General features: G+C 39.4%; 1 protein-coding gene across 2 annotated transcripts in view; it reads left to right on the forward strand.

Annotated features, from left to right (window-relative positions):
* The window catches only part of adamts3 (ADAM metallopeptidase with thrombospondin type 1 motif, 3), a 144,519-nt gene that overhangs the window by 53,430 nt on the left and 73,333 nt on the right, over positions 1-17,756 (forward strand). For both annotated transcript variants that reach the window (XM_051421696.1, XM_051421697.1), the window contains exons 5-7: positions 3,396-3,586; positions 15,294-15,377; positions 16,772-16,928. In XM_051421696.1, coding sequence (XP_051277656.1) covers positions 3,396-3,586; positions 15,294-15,377; positions 16,772-16,928 — 432 coding nt within the window. The remainder of the gene's footprint in view (positions 1-3,395; positions 3,587-15,293; positions 15,378-16,771; positions 16,929-17,756) is intronic.

Consider the following 17,756-nt stretch of genomic DNA (forward strand, 5'->3'; position numbering starts at 1 on the left):
GAATGCACTCCACAATCCCAACACTGTCGGAGCCGGGCCAGGGCTGAGGTGGCAGCCATTTCTTCTTATTTATTTTAGCTCCCTCTCCACTCAATCACTGGCCCTGTCTGTGGCCCTAAGCATCCCTGGAAAAATGAGAAATAGCCTGCACTTTTATTTATGGCTTGAGATTTCCAGTGCAGTATCTTCACCCAGTGGGGATGAAATATGAAAACTAAATTTCTTTGCTTTAATCTTTTATTTATTCAGGGTTTTTTTTTTTTTACACAGCACCGAGGACCTTTACTTTTTTCAGGAATGGCCTGCCTTACCTTTCGTCAGGTACAGACATTTAAACTGAGGAGATTTCAGTGGAATCATAGTTCAATCTTTCACACTAAATAAGCTTTGGGGGGTTTGTAAGAGAGTTGAGTCTTTATATACAGTTAATTTCAGCAGGTGAGAATGCCAAAAAACTGACACCTGAGACTGTCTTTATCTTCTTCCAGGAGCACTGCACCGTAGGCCAATACCAATACATGAGGATGAATGGCTATTATATGAATAGATGCTTATGTTCACTTTTGATTCCTCATGTGATGTTAACTTGTTTGAAGACCACAGAAGGTTAATTCCAGTACACAGCGCAGACACTTCTATCAAGTCTAGCTAAATTCACAGGCACTGGAATGAAATTTGTTTTGACCCAACCCTCTGCCAAATATTCTAACACGGCAGGAGGAGGACTTACCAAAACCTTTAATACACAAGCAACTTGTGAGTCCATGTGACCTTTGTTTACCAACCCTGGTTTGTTTGCAAATGGGATGCATGAACCTACACAAACCCAACTTTTAGTTCAAGGCAAGCAGTGTCTTACTGGCAGACTACAGGCAGAGGTTTATGGACATTACCAAATGGAAGATGACCTCCCTCGACTTCAGTTTATATTCAGTTTGAGCATCAAAATTTAGCTGTGCTGGTCTCAAATGAAAAATGACCACAGGAGGCCCATTGGACACATAGGCAGGGGGTCTGCTATATGTTATGTTCTGAAAAAACAAGCACTTCTACAAAAGCAGACCATTTGCACCAAGCTGTGCAGTACACCACATATACCATTGTGTGCATTAATCAAACATTTTAGCTCTCAGCCTGCAGATATATGACACATTATGTCAACCTAACAACTTTATAGCTATAGCTTTCATAGATCAGAGTGCTGGTGTTATGTTTATAAAGTGCATGATACAGCCTTTTAAAAGCCTGTGAGCAAAAAAGCCTTAAAAAAGCCTAAAAGCAAAAGAGTGACAATTTATTCAGTGGTGTTTTCTGTGCTCTTTGAATGACTGAGCATATTTGCAGATGGATATTTGATGACTGTCTGAGATGTTTTGTTAGCATTTAATAGGATGTTACAGATAATGTCGGAGACAGTTGACAGTTTCACGGTAAAAGCATTACCGGCATTACATATTCACACAATGTACTTGTAAATAGAAATGTTACAGGGATGCAAATTCATCAGAGTTGAAAAGGTGACAAAGAAGGTGTCTGTGGGCATGACCCCCAAGACTAATTTTTAGCATGAGTATATAGGGAAAAACTAGAATCATTGTAGTCTTACTGCTACAAAAGCGATGTGAGATCCGGGTCTCAAAATGATATTCCATTAAGCACAACAAATACAATATGCACAAGAACTGACATTTCTTTTTTTTTTTTAACCTGTATCTTTTTGGAGTCTCAAGAACCTGCTTTATTATAATGTTAACATTTAGTTGGCATTTTATCTGAGGAGCTCAACCTATGTCGTAATCGTCTACAAAAGGTTTTAGTGTGAAGAAAGAGCCAACAGAAAATTTTGATCCTTTGCATTGGTGATGGCAACATACAAGATTCAAAGTGAAGTATTTGTGTCAATGAAACATTTCAGAGTTTAATAAACTGTGCATTATAATAAGTAGTAAACCTTTGCTTGAGTAATGTTGAAATAATAGTTTAATAAGGTCTCAGAAAACAATATTCTCCATCTGAAAACATTTGAGAAACTCTGTTTGAAACAACTGACAGCACACTCAAGGTTTAAACTCTTTAATTTGAGATTATGTCAAACAAGATTACAATGAACCAAATACCAAACAAAAACAAAAGTGCAATTTTCCACTGTGGTTGACTACAAACAATACAAACAGTAGGCATAATCACAGCCTTACTATTGGCCAGCTGCTCCAGCGAAGACAAACAGTTTCAGACTCAGAGACCCTGATAATTCGCTCACAAGTTTTTTCCTGACGCTTTTTCAACCTGCAACTCCTGCGGGCTGCTTTTATGACTGACTAAGCTGCAGATTTTTCAGTCATTATAGTGGAAAATGTAATCTCCAGTGCTTCCTAGTGTAAAGCAGCAAAGTAAGGGATATCTACGGCCATTTCTGTTCTCAGAGTAGGTGTCGTTTGCTTTCGTCAGGATTACCAAGGGCACCAGATGAAGGATTTCATATCAGCAGTGCTTCCAGAGAGGTTTGACAGAGACGGCCTCAGCCTTCAGAGTGTAAAGCTAAGCAGTGTTAGGGAGACATTAAGTACTGGAAGGCCGTTCCATCAAAACGGAAAGTATTAGCAATTTCATGGTCTGATTCAGCAAGTTCAGAGGGGGCCGAATACTGTCAAGTCAAATAATTTACTTCATTTTCCTATCCAGTTGAGAAAGGAACATGCTTTGAAGTCAAATCAGATTTTTACAGCAGATTATCTGTGAATTGCAAAAATAACTATATATTGTTTGTCTTATAGTGCTATTACTGGCAGTGAATTTAATGAAAAATTAGCCATGAATTACATTATAGCAGTTCAGCAGTGTATCAGTGACTTTTTACCACAGTGTCAGTTATCTTTGCACACTCAAGAGATTTTGAGTTTTAATGTTGGCCTTCATCATCATGAGCTCAAGAGTCTTCAAGGTTTTCAAGAGTGTTTACCTGAGAAAGCCGGCACCCCGAGGCTTCATTATCAAAACCTACAAAAAGAAAGCAGCCTTGGATAAACAATAATATTAAGAAAAGCAGAGTGGAGATGGATAAAATCAGTTCTCCAAGTACACTATGAGGCTATGAAGGAGTTAGTTCACTACAGTAATCTAATGGAGAATGCAAGAGCACAATATTTATCTGAATTTATCTCTGCCCATCAGCGTAACTGTGTTGATCAAGACTGATTAAGACTGTTGATCTGTCAAATATAAAACAGATTTATAAACAGACTGGAAACAAATTGCTTACAGTGATGCCCAATATGATGACATGTACTTTTATTCATTTTAATTGTTATTCAGAAAAGTTTTGTAGCTTTCATGAATATTACTTTTTGCACATCCACATCAATACTTCTATCTCTCCTGTCTTGATCTCTTTACAGAGCCAGACCTGGATGTACCCGGTACTCTCGACTCAGTTGCCCACCAGGTCAATGAGACGATCCGCCGCCGTCGGCGAGATGCCGGTGAGGACGATTACAACATTGAAATCCTGCTGGGGGTTGATGACTCGGTGGTTCGATTTCACGGCAAGGAGCATGTGCAGAATTACCTCCTCACTCTAATGAATATTGTAAGTCTTGTTTTTGTTGTTACCAGTTTGAATTCACCAGTTGCATTGTTGGAAAAGAATCAATGGAGATGGGTGTTTTAGTAACCATAGTAATGCTTAATGTGGTTTTATTAGGCATGTTAGACTGTAGTGATACTAATGTAAGAAGCTCACTTGAAAAAGTACTGTGGGAATGCAGATATAAAAAGATATAAGTCCTCACACCACTCTTTTAGCCAAAGGTTTCGGATTTGCAACACATTTACTGTGTAGTCAGTGCTGAAATCAAACCTTTTTGTAGCAGCGGGCAATAAACTCTGGTGAACACATTGTATGCTACCTGCCCTGCACCAACCAGACAAAGTTAATGGTGAAGGAACGGAAACATCTAGTCAGATATTTTTTCTCAGGAACTGATAGAGAGAGGTTAGAGTGGATATTAGACTTAAAACTCCAAATGCTCATGTTCCCCCATGTCTGTTCTACTACCAAGTGGCCAAAAGATCAATATTTATGAAAAGGTACTTTTTCAAATTTATTTTTTAAGTCATATTGGATTGAAGTTTTCAACATAAAACAGCAATTAAACTTCCGTTTTATAGCTCTCCTTTTTTCCCCCTATGGCTTTGAGAGCTGAGTCAGTATTAGTAAGCACTCTGCTCTGTTTCCCAGGGCCAGGAACAACACAGAGGAGGTCACAGTACCCTCTAATTTGCCATAACAATCACATACTGTTTGTAACTAGTCATGATCTGAATATATGAGCCGTCTCTCCCATGTGAGTCCTCTTCTGTTGTTCAGTGCTATATTGACAGATCCAGGGTCATCACAGACAACACACAGCTGGTGGGATGTATAATGCATCTGTGCAGAATTTGCACTTCTGTCCACACCGGGATGCCAATACTGCCCTCTCTGGATATGATTACATCCATTAAAACATAAAGGAGTGTGCCATCTAATCCCAAGCAGGCAGTATTCCACCTACATCTGCTTTGGGTGTAGTTGCACCTCAGCATGGTCATTTAATCAAGATACTCTTCAATGGCATTTGACAATTGATGCAGACAGTAATTTGCTTCCGAAAGCAGATTAGAATTGCTCTGTTTAGTCATCACAGATGCCACAGAAAAGCCTCACTAGTGGTGGAAGAAATTGGCCATATGTGCCACCATTTGCTGGCTGCACAGTGAGGCTTTCCATTAATGAGACATTTTAATGCAGATGGGGAAGCAGGCAGAATGCTGTCGCCACATTGTTTTCATGCTCTCCGTGGAGAGTGGCTTCACTGCGGAAGCTGCTGCGGCTGTTCCTCAGCAACAGGTCTTCTGATGATCAAAGCTTCCCCCTAGGGACATGGGATGGGTTGAAGATACATCCAGTACATATGCACCCAAATTTGGATAGCCATCGGATAATGTTGCTTTGTGCCTTTACTGACATGTTGTGGGGGAGAAGAATTAGACTTGATACATGAAAGCAGCGAGCCAACAAAATCAAAGAAACAAAGCTAATCGTTGACAAGCAGGTTATGGTTTTGGATCAGATGACACTTCTGTGTATCAGCAGGAGATGTATGAGTCAGCCATGAACTAGATGGTGCTGCCATAGATTTTATCAGGATGATATCCAGTGTGTCACACTCATGTCACAGCTTCAGCCCGTTATCTATTGATTGCAGAATGGACCAGCTGTATTCCCGATTACTCGTCATGCATTTTCTATTGAAGGCATTGTCCCAAATTATTTACTTAATCCTTTTCAGCTAGAACTGCAAAACATAATCCTTTGAAATTTTTCAAATGTGTACGTTTCTGCTGCTCCTTTACCTTTTGTCTTGATTGTGCCCTTGTTTTTTTCTGAGAATGTGGGAAAACACAGGACTGTTTTGCTTGCCCTCCCTGGCTTGTTTTTGTTGCTTTTTTAAAATTACAATCCTCACAAACCCTGTTTTTATTGGGCATAATATTCCCTTTTGGTGTGTATTGTGATTTTGAAATGAATGCAGTTTAGTTGAAAGCTGAAATGAATGAGACAAATTGAATGCTTTTGAATGAATCACAATACTGGATGCCGACTGGCTTCTGCCACTATTCAGATGAGGTACATCTGCTCAGTGGACGGAGGCTTTCTGGTTCAAATGCTGTAAGTTGGACCGACTGCCAGGATTTCAGCAATCTATGTCGATGGCAGCCGATCAGAGCTGTCTGGCTCTTGATTAGACAGCCTGTCTATGAAAATTAAAAAGTACTCATGCAAGTGATTAGTTGTGAAACTCATCGTGGTAAGTTAAAATTATAGGATAGTATTAAATATAAAATTAAATTATTCTTCTCCAGATATGTTTGTTTTGTACACATCCCATATTTCATATTGATAGTAAAATGTTGACCTAACAATGGCCGCCATAAGAGGTGGCTTTGTGGGTGCCTGGTTAGCTCAGTGGGTAGAGCTGGCGACCCATGCACCGTGGCTGAGTCCTTGCTGCAGCGGCCCAGGGTTCGAATCCTACCTGCGGCCCTTTGCTGTGTGTCATCCCCTCTCTCTCTACTCCCCTTTCCTGTTTATCTGTATCCATCAAATAAAGGCCAAAAAAAAAAATAAATAAATAAATTGACTTTGTATTTCACTTATAAATATGGAATTTGGGCATAATTTTTGTTTACATTTGGTTTGATAGAGCAACATTTTGATGCTGTATCTCTTTTTTTTAATTTAGCAATATTTGTAAATGATATAAAACGTATATATACAGTTCTCCTTGAGCATTTGCTAAGTCCTCTCTCTGCTCTTTTATTTTTTGGACAAATTTGTGAGCTAATATGTCAAAAGATTGGACTTATTTTCTTATGATTTTGACTTGGTAAGTCAAAGTTTTGATGGACTATCTCATCATTCTGACTTTGGCACAGACCGTAAATCGCAACATCCTTGGCTCTTGTCCGGCTGAGGATCCTGCTGCTTGTCATTCCCCTCATCTCTCTCTCTCTTCCTCTCGTTTCCTGTCATCTATCAACTGTCTATCTGATAAAGGCCTCCAAATACTTACGTGACCATTGGCTAAATTCACCCTCTGCTCTTTGATTTTTGTACATGTTGTTGGGTCAGCTACTCAGAGAAAAATGTAATGTGTTGAGTGTACCAAGGTGTCTCTCTCACTTTGTTGCTATGGTCAGCAGTGATGATATTATGAGGTTATTTATGGTGTTTTCCAGTGGCTGTCCTGGCTGGCTTTGACCTGAGGCAACTTGAGCGCTGGCCTCTGAACACTTATTACTGGCTCTATCCCTATCTTTATTGTCCTCTGGTTCTCTCACACTCCCACAGTTACACTCTGCTCCCAGATCAATCTTTTCCTTTCCTTGCCTTGTGCTCACCTCTTCCTTTTCCCTTTTTTCTCTTCTTTTCTTACCTGTCTTTTCCCCCTTCTATCCTCCTCCTTTCTCTCCTCTCCTCTTCTCTTGTCCCGCCTCCTTTCGAACCACTAGCATTGTAATCATTGGATGACCCTCTCCTGAGATACGCTGCCCTGCCTTATCTCCTCTCCTCTTCTCTCTTCCCCCCTTCTTTACTTCTATTCTCCTTTCTTTCCTCCCTCCTTCCTTTTTTCTGCTGACTACAAAACACAAATAATACAAGAATGAGTTCAGCCCCTCAAGGATACAAATCATGCTAATGATGCCTAGACATTACTGTCACTTTGCACTTAGACTGCAACTAAGCTACATGTTTATACTATTTTCTTTACATATGCTTATATCTTATGTTAGTTTCACACCTATCTGTTAGCATACTTTTTGTTTAGTGGAATGCTTTATACTTTACTTTTACCTTTTCATTTATGTCATTTCTGCATGTCAGTTTGCAGAATAACAACTCTAGTAAACTTCATAAACAGGTCCTGGGGGGTATTCCAGAAAGGAGGTTCAACAAACTCTGAGCCTAACCCTGAACTCTGAGTTGACTTACCCTGTGAAGTGAAACTCTGAGTTTTCGGTTCCAGAACAGCTGATCTGAGTTAGGTAAGTTGACTCTGCGTATGTTAACTCTGAGTTGAGCTCGTGCCTGACGACTAGTATAAAGCCATCATCAGTGGAGCTCCGATACTGTGATTCACCATGGCAACGGGAGAAAACAGGAAGCAGACATTTTCTGGCTGCGGCCGTAATAAAAATCACTGACAGTTGAGTTTTAGATGCGGTCGTCTTTTCATTTTGAATTTAACATCACTTTCTTTTATATTAGCCTTTGAGGAAGTGGTTGAATGTTGTTCAGTGTTTTGTTTTATTTTATTTTAGGCTATTTTATTTCATTTAAATCGGCTGAAAATGAAATATAAGCACAGTCTCACGGCTGCTCACTTTGGTTTTATTTCACATATTAAACAAAGTAAAAGTTTATTCAGTGGATATTTTAACTTGTAGTAGCTTTTACCACCAACAGATGCTGTTTAACACACATCTGTCTCCTAACATCCTGCTGAGTAGATGAACATGAAGTGGTGACAGTCACCTCCACCTCCACCTCCACCACGTCCGACAGAGGCAGAGGAGCTGGTCCTGAGTTCTGGAATAGCCCTCTGGAATGGATAACTCAGAGTTTCCCTCATCTCAGGGTTCACTATGAGTTTTCACATAACCTGCTTTCTGGAATACCCCCCTGGTTCTCCTAGAGTTCTTTGAGTGATGTCATATGTTTAAGCTGACTGAATAGCTAGGCAAAGAAATTGATAGTGAGGCCAGTACACTTACATTACAGGTCCTGAAGAACTTGGAGGCATCTTCACGCAGGTACACAGGAAGTGCACGAAGGACGAGGGCCCGTCTCGTATTTACATCAGGTTTTTCCTAGATGGACAAAAAATATCCATTACAATAGTAATTAAACAAATGCAGAGCAAAAAATCAAAGTGTTAAATAGCTCCATATTCTGATGGTGGTCATTGCTATCGATGGTCGATTCAGTATTTTGGGTCACCATTTCTTAAATTAATTATTTTTTTAAATTAATAACTTTCTATTGTAAATACTTAAATAACTCACAAAGGAAAAAACTTAAAAAAAAAAACAGTAGTTATTTGGACTACTACTACAAACTGAAGCTGATAAAGTATCTTTTTAAGAATACATCTTGTGAAGACGTTTATCTCTGATGAGATGACAATGTTGTGTTCATGGCATAATCACTTAACCTCGGGGCACAGTCGAGGCAATTCACACTATGGCTTCTTACAGTTGTCTGCAAACAATCTGTTAATAATCTGTTTCTGAGTCATGCAAAGTTAAAAATTCACCTCATGGTCATAAATCCTCATGAGCTTGGCTAGCTCCTCCGCTATCTTGCCAGTCTTGGTGGCCTTGTCTCTGAACAAGGTGATGAGTTTAGGCGTCTGTCTGTCCCGCTCCTTGTAGAATTGATTGCGCAGGTTAACGTTGTTGATTCGGTGGAACTCTGCAAACACCTGTACATGGACAGAATTACACAGAAATGTACAAAGATGAATGAGGAACAGAATTGTGAATGTATTTTAAGAAGTTTTCAGTTGGCAGGTAGCAAAACCAAGGGCAATTCTATTAGGGATGAGTCAGAACCAAGGTCAAAATAGAAAGTTAATTGTCATTCTTTAATTTAAAAAATTAAAATAATAACCCTATAGAGGGGAGCTAGTATTTAGTGCTTAGCTGTATTTCTATTGCACATTACCCCTAAAAGCATGGAGTGTTGTCACTGTCACTGTGACAGCATACAGTTGTACATCCCTATGGGACCTATTTGACTGTCGATGTAAACAAACATTGGGTGGCTGGTTAGTTTTTAAACTAAATGAGAGTAACAGAAATTTTTACTTTTGGATCCCCACATACTATTAAAAATGTAAGTCGTGACATAGGACCACTTTCTTTTAATCCTTTTTCCCTTCCTCCACTGTTTTTTCTCATCTTGTCTCATCTTCGCTTCTTACCTGTCCTTTCGTTCTATTGTCTTTTCTTTCCTTTCGTCTTCTCTCGCTCTCTTCTTCCCTTCTAACTATCTCTTCTCCCTTCTTTCTTCTCATCTTGTGTCATCTTCTTGCTGTCCATTTACCTTCTTTTTCCTCCCCCCTTTTCCTCCTCTCCTTGTCCCTTCTGTTCTTCTATTCTCCTTTCCTCTTCTTGCCTTCCCCTCTTCTCTTCTCCCCTTCTATCCTTTCCCCTTCTCTCTGCTCCTCTCCTTTTTTCACATCTTATTTTTCCTTTTTCTCCTTATCTCTTTCCCTGTCATTTTCTTTTTTCCTTTTCTTCTCATCTCCTCTCTTTTCCTTTTTCCTCTTTCCTCCTATCCTGTACTTATATCCTTTCCTTCTTTCTCCTCCCCCCTGCTTTTTTGTTTTATCTTCTCTTCTCCTATCTTCCCTTCCCTCCTCTCCTCTTCTCTCATCATTTTCTTTATCTTTATACTCTATGCTATCTTCCTCTCTTCTCTTTCCTCTCATCCCACCCAGTGGCACGCCCTTTTCTTCCTACCCATTCATCTCCTCTTCTCTCCTACTTTAAAATTCCGTTCTCTTTTCCCTTCTTTCCTTCTGTTTGATTTTTCCTGCTCATCAGAGCGTTCACTTCTCTATCCTTAGCATCCTCCAGAGAATTGTAACTGATTGGTTAATTTAAAGCACTTGTATGTATGTATGTATGTATGTATGCATGTATGTATGTGTGTGTGTGTGTGAGTCTTTTTGAATCTTCATCTGTGGGGATTTGTGCCTCGAAGGTCTCGCAGCATTTCTATTTTTGGATCTTTTTTCACTGGAGTCTTGAGTAAAGATTGTGCCTGCTGTAGGTGGATCTGTTTCAGTCTTTGGTGTACACATAAAAAGACACACATGGGAATGAAATTGCTTTCCCTGGTAACATCAGCTTTCCCTCTGAGGCTGTCAGAGATCAACAGCTTCATGTGTGCTTCACATTTCTCATGAAAGTGTCATCAGGAACCTATTACACATCGACTCATTTGGCATAAAGGGCTCCAATGAAAACTTACAGCATGGCCTCTGCAATCTGCTATCTTCAGAAATCACACCTCTAACATGATAGAGGCAGTTAAGAGTTTGAAGCTTTTTTCAAGGTGATAATCTGCATTTCTGCTTTCAGAATCAGAAGAAGAATATACAACGTGTGAACATATCTGAGTTTGATTGTGTTAGATTAAACCAAACCAAACTCCTCTGGATCCACAGCTGTAAAATAAATGAAAGAAATACATAAATATAGGTTGAAACCACCCATGAAATGAAAAGAATCATCTGGAAGCAGAGGGTCCACATCACTTCACTAATGAGTCCTCTTACAGTAATGGGACATTAAAGACAGTAAAGTAATGTATGACTTTTATGGACCTCTGTTGGTGACATTTAGGTACTGCAACAACATTTCCATTTAAATATATTCTTATATGCCAGTTTATAAGGCATACCTGTGCAAATTAATTTACCCCTAATTCTATGTGTTAGTTTTTTAAGCTGGCATTTTGTATTTGACTGCAATGTACTGTTTTTATGACTTGTTCAGTATAATGGAGTCCAGTACAACATCATATCTCACTACAGGCTCAAATATTACTGTTAAATCAACACCTCTTCTATGACACAGTGTCACCATAAACATTACAAGCATCACAAAGGTTGGATTTATTGTACAACTCTTGGATTGCATTTATCATGTTGAAAATGCAGGAGTAAGTGTTGCATGCTTGCTATATACTTTGTGATTTTCTCCCATTCAGACACAATTACGCATTACTAAGGTCCAACACGGACATTGGGTGATAAGGTCTGGCTCACAGTCTGTGTTGCAGTTCATCCCAAAGGTGTTGGATGTGGTTAAGGTCACGGCTCTGTTGGTATTTGCAGTGTTCAACTATCCTGTGTTTCTATCTATTTCTCTCTTGTAACTCTGGGAATTGGAGGTCTATTAACTGATGCATGTTTTGGGAAGCATCAGTATGGATGGCCTTCAATATGACTGACACACATGCAGACTATCTCTGTTTCTCTGTCTGCGACTGCTCCTATGTGACTCCTGTACATCTCATGAACAGAAAAGACAGCGGGAGACAAACCTTGATGCTTCCAATAACACAACATAAGAAAGAAAGTTTCGAGATGGACATCACTGCAGAGGACGCAGTCAAGTTAGTGGTCTTGATCGGTGAACCCATCAATCCTGCGCGTCTCTCTGAAGAGTTATATTGTTGCCATTTTGAGCTATTGAGAATTTTTGTGAGCTGGATAAATAAAATGTGTGGCTGAACACATACAGTGAGAGGAAAGTAAGTCCTACTGTGAATGTTTGGAAGAAGCTGTTAAGATTTTGCTGTGATGTGTAGTGCATCATTAAGACCTTTGAAAGCAAGCAGATCAGTGTGTGGGAGAAAAATAACATTTGGTGTAATTTTTGCTGTTTTGCCCTAAGGAGAGGCTTACAGTGCAGCTACTGTAGATCTGCTCTGCCACCAGATGCAAGTTCAGGATCAGCAGTGTTTATCTGTCTTTTAAATAAAGCACCTATCTGCAGCGCAGGTCACGTTCAAGCCAGACTGTGTCCTCACATTCCAAAACATTGAATGATGGAATCTGCTGGACCTTGAGTAATACCGCAGAGTTTTTTGTCCTGCTCCTCCGGCAGCGCAGCACCCAGAAAAGTAGATATGGCGAAAAACAATCCTCTGAGGACAGTTTAGCATGTGATTATATGCTGTTGGAATATATTTTTTCACTTCCTCTACCCTGTGTGGAGAACACTGACATATTGTGCATTGAGGCGGATAAACTCAGTGAGAAATCACTGGCCCAAAGAAAATGAGACCCACTGTGATGCTGCCTGTCGCTTCAGTCCAAATGCTCCCGGCTACTAATGAGGTCTTCTCATATTCAGTGTCACAGAGCTGGACAAGATGTTGATTTGTTCACTGATTCGATTGGAACTTACAGTACAATCAATCTGTTAGTGGCAAAACAAAAGTGCTAAAGACAGGGTGATGGGCGACCACACACATCACACTGAGCTTTTTGAAGGTCAGCAGCTGTCAAAGGCATGTTGTCCTAGTTTCCAGTTGTCATGTGATACAAGCATGACATCTGAAATCGCACATGTACAATATTATATTAAAAGAAAGTAACGCTTACATTGTCCAATTGTAAAAATGTGTAGCCGTTACACACTAAATAAAAAAAACTTTTAACGTTTAAACATTCCATCACCTCAAAAGGGTATTGTACATTACCTGCCACCTTTTCCTCTATATTTTGCCACAACTCAATAGTGGTGGCTACTAGTCTAATAGTCTTGAGTCTCCATAACTAGGCCAGATATAGATTCCAAATCTATAAAAAGAAATGTCTTGGAGGAAAATAAAGAATTTAATAGTGTGTGGGCAGATATGTTTGCTTTCACCAACGATGCTAGCTTACCTCTATGCTTAATCTGCCTTGGGAAATTAGCATTATAAGGCTCAAACATGAGAGAGCTGGAGGCTGACAGCTAGACAGACATTTTAAAAACTAAAAATGTTTCACTTCCATATAATTTTTTGTAGGGATGCTCGATATTGGCTTTTCTGCCGATATCCGATATTCCGATATTGTCCAACTCTCAATTTCCGATACCGCTATATGCAATCTTTTTTTTTACACCAAAACTGTTTTTAGGTAACAACATAACATATCTCCTATTGTGGAATTAACCCATTATGCCTGATTTTATTGTGATGCCCCACTGGATGCATACATAAATGCAACATGGCTTTCCAAACGTAAACACTGTCTGTGCAAAATAAGAGAACAACTTCAACTTTCATTGTATTAATACTGAAAAGAGCGCTAACGCTAATCGTTAGCTAAGCACTAGCTTTGGTTAATGTATTTAATTGTATTATTCACCTGAAGGAGTGCTAATGTAAATTCTAACCAATTGTTAGTTTGGTTAAGGAACAGCTCATAGCAGGGTAAAATATTTAAGGTGCATGCGCTTATTTTGTGTTAATATTAAAATCATTCAGCTTTAAATTGTTTGCTTGTTAGCCACGGTTAGCAACCAACCAGTCTAGCGTATAGTTGTTGTTGTTATACGTCATCTAGCGCATGCCGCTAAACGTCCCATGCTGCGTTCTTGCAGGCTCGGAAATGCTGAAGCCTACAGAACAAACATAGGTTATAAAAACCTGATACCGATAATTCCCGATGTTACATTTTTTAAGTGAATATCGGCCGATATTATCGGACATCCCTAATTTTTTGTCAAAGCCAAAGACAGCCACTGGAGACCATTAAGAGCCTTATAAACCAATTAAAAGATCTTAAAATCAAGAGTAAGAATATAATATAACATAATAAAGCATACCATTATTGCTGTTTTTTTAATTAATTTCTCTGTTATTATAATACGTTTGGATTTTTTCTGGCATAACATACCAAGATTAAGTGTCTCAAAGATTGTGTAAAGAAGAAAGAAAGAAAATGAAGAGACAGGCTCATGTACATCTTCAGGTAGATAAGTGGACATGGATATAGAATAATTTAACAGCAAATCCATCAGTGTATTTAAAATGTCCCAGATACCAGCAGATACAGTGAGCAAGGCTGATCCCTAAAGGGGAAATTTGATCCCTCTGGCTGATTAAAAACACACAGCAGGTCCGTGGAAGATAAGAAAATTTTAACCATCCCCATAAACACATCTTCCCTTGTTGTACCCAATAAAGTCAAGTCAATTGTATTTATATATTTATATAGTCACAAAAACAATTTGCCTGTGGGTAAAAGAGCATACAACACCCTTTATTTTGAGACCCCCGATTTGAATTAGGAAAAACTCCCCTCCAAAAACCTCTTTGACAGGGAAAAATGAGAAGAAACCTCATGAAGAGCAACAGAGGAGGACAGACAGACACGCAGTAGTTGTCGTGTGAACAGAACAGACCAATAGTCAAACAACAGTATGGACAATCACAATGGCAAAATGATATATTATGGATTGTAAACATTTGTCACAAACACCCAGACATGCACACACAAACCTATCCTCCTGCGAGTGCATAAATCATAGATCAGGGGTGCCTAAACTTTTTCTCTTAGAAGGCCAAAACTCAAACTTAATCGTGAACCATAGGCCAAAAGCAAACTATTTTATTGTGAAGTATCCCCAGATCCTCTGATTTGTGTCACTCTGCTCAGATTATGAATGAATGATTTTGGATCTTATATATTTTACCTCACAAAAAATAAAAACAGCATGAACAGTTATTTATGTTATAATGGGGTTTTTGGGGGGCTAGAAACATCTGGTTGGCCAAAAGCAAACCAGGCCAGCTTTGGCCGCCAGACCCCACTTTGGGCAGCCCTGATTTAGATGGTGATTTAGACTTCTTTTAAAATGTTTCTGGTATGGCAACCAGGTCCTGAGAGGAACACGAACATGATGGTAGGACACTCCCCCTCACTGTATTCACTGGCTCTCTCATAAAGCCACAAAATAGTGGTTGCACAGGTTTTTGATTATAGTCATTCATGGAGTGATTTGTGAAGAGCAGTTTGTTTCTCTCGCTCTCTCCCTCCAATGAGTGGAAAGTAGAAGCCCAGAATTAACAAGATAGAGGATGTGATGTGTCAATGACGCAGATGCTGTACAAAAAAATGCTATTTATGTCAGCTATTGATAGTCCCTTGATTGACAATGTCTTTCTCCTTCTTTCTCAGGTCAATGAGATTTACCATGACGAGTCACTGGGAGTCCATGTCAATGTGGTCCTGGTGAGGATGATCATGCTGGGATATGCAAAGGTGAGTTTCACAGTAGTTTTTCTGTTGACTTGCCTGTTGTTTGGGAAATGCAGAATGACAGAAAAAAATAGATAAGATAGAAACTCAGTCAAGAAAGAATTTGCCCCCCAGAGTGCAAGATGATGGGTGTGTGGGAGAAGATTGTACTGTAACGGAGAGACACAAATGTGCTTCACATCACAGTTTGATCACATCGCAAAGAAACTGGAGTCTCTGTGCCAAAATAGTCTTTAATAACAAGGCTGCAGCTTGAGATTATTTTCGTGACTAATCATTTTAGCACCAACTAGGAGTATCACTTTAAGAACTTTTAGTTTATGTGTTGGAAATTGATTCACTGAAACTATACATTTTGTGAGGTTATCCTCAACAGTTGCTGTCATTTCATATAGTTTGACATTAAATGTTTTTTCTGCTTTGCATTCTTAAGCCTAGACAACAGCTACATTAACCGGACTCTATCAATACAAATCACCCTAAACAATGGCCCAGAAGCAGTGGCAAAGTGATGGCATGAATAAAACAGAACATTTATGTGTAACATGTTGGAGATGGTGCCGCAGTGGGATGGCACAAATGCTCCCATCCCCCCTCCTCACACTGAAACTCTGTTGTGTTTGCTATGGGGAAACAAAGGCTTTGACCTGGAGGTGAAGCATCAACCCATGATCATTGGCTAAAACATAATACAAAGAAAAAAAAAGAGTTACAAACATTTCTGCCTCAGTGGGATAAAAGTCCAAAATGTCATGTTCAAATGAGTACAGGACCCAAACAGAACAAACTCTTCTACTATTTTCAAAAGACAAACTAATTTTTAATCTATTTTGAATGCTCTCACACTCTAATAGTCTTATGCCTGCCATTAATTTTACCGCTGTCCTTCATGTGCACAATCACAATAATATCAGTTACAAACACACAGCATTCAGTCCAAACATTTCATGATTCTGTTAGCACTAATGCTTTTCATCATTTTCATCCTGTTATTTCACTGAGAAATATGTGTATAATTGCTTGAGAAAAGTGGTTATTTCAACCTCATGGAGCATGTTAGTGACACATCCATAGCCATTAATAATGTAGCAGAGATGCTAAATAGGGAAGAAAATGTATGCAGATTGCAGGGGTCAGCCACTCTCGCTTTCCGTCACACATACTGTAAAAATACATGCATGCATGCTCACACAAAGTGGAAATAGCAAAGTAATCAGGGATGAACGTTTGCCTGGTCTTTATTTTTTTTATAGATTGTAGAGAATTCAGTTTGCTATCCACACCATGTGTCAGATTAACAATGAATGCAATTTTGGGCTGCTGACAGAATACTAACATGTTCATTTCAGTCAAGGTTCAGTTGTAATCATTTTTTCTCTCTCTTGCTTTTTTGTTAGTCCATCAGCCTCATTGAAAGAGGAAACCCATCACGGAGCCTGGAGAACGTGTGCCGCTGGGCATTTGTGCAACAGAAAGGTGACCCTGATCACGCTGAACACCACGACCATGCAATTTTCCTCACTCGCCAAGGCTTTGGCCCCACGGGGATGCAGGGTAAGACCCAGGAGAACACAACGTTTCAAATGAGAATGTGACGTTGCCTGCAGAATTTTGACCTGCCTCAAGTGATTGATCCAAATACAGCACCAGGAGATTATCCATCATAATGCACAGCAGTAAAAGATCCTGTGGTCCAAGACTTGCAGCTATTAATCAAGACTGATTCTTTGGTTTGGTCTGGACATTAATGCTCTTGCTGGGCTCAGACTGCCCTCAATTAATCCCAACATATTACACATCTTGTCTTAATGCTAAAACTATTATGTGAATTTCACATTGCATGTTTAACAAGCTGTGTTTAAGAAAGTTTCAAAGAAAGACATGGCTTTCATTTGTGAACTGTGCCCAGATTCTCTATAATTGCATTTTAAATGCAGCTATAACAATTCTTGTGCCCAGGTTGCTCGAGTTAGAAGCTCAAGGCTTTTGTCTGACTCAGAAAAACAACAAGCCTTGAAAAAAAAGCACTGAACAATCAAAACAAGCCCTTTATCACCAATATCAAGTGTAAGTAGCACAGCCAATCATGCAAGCACCCCACAGCCCTTTTGTGCTTCATATCTCGCACCTTTTCTTAATTTCTGTTCTCATGAATGCAGACCTGGAAAGGCTGGAGGCTCATGGCAATTTACACTGTCTGCCTGATAGTGACTGCTCGCCCCACCTCTTATTTTCTCCACATCTGCCAAACTGAAAGAATAAGAGCGACTGAGTATCCAAAGTCGGCCCTATAAAGGCCCATTCAACTGGCTTTATGCCTTTTTTATTTGCCTCTTTGAACAGAGGCTGCATATATCTTTCATCTGGAAGTGCACATTAGGT

This window comes from Dicentrarchus labrax, unplaced genomic scaffold (genome assembly GCF_905237075.1).
Source record: "Dicentrarchus labrax unplaced genomic scaffold, dlabrax2021, whole genome shotgun sequence".
NCBI classification, from domain to species: domain Eukaryota; kingdom Metazoa; phylum Chordata; class Actinopteri; family Moronidae; genus Dicentrarchus; species Dicentrarchus labrax.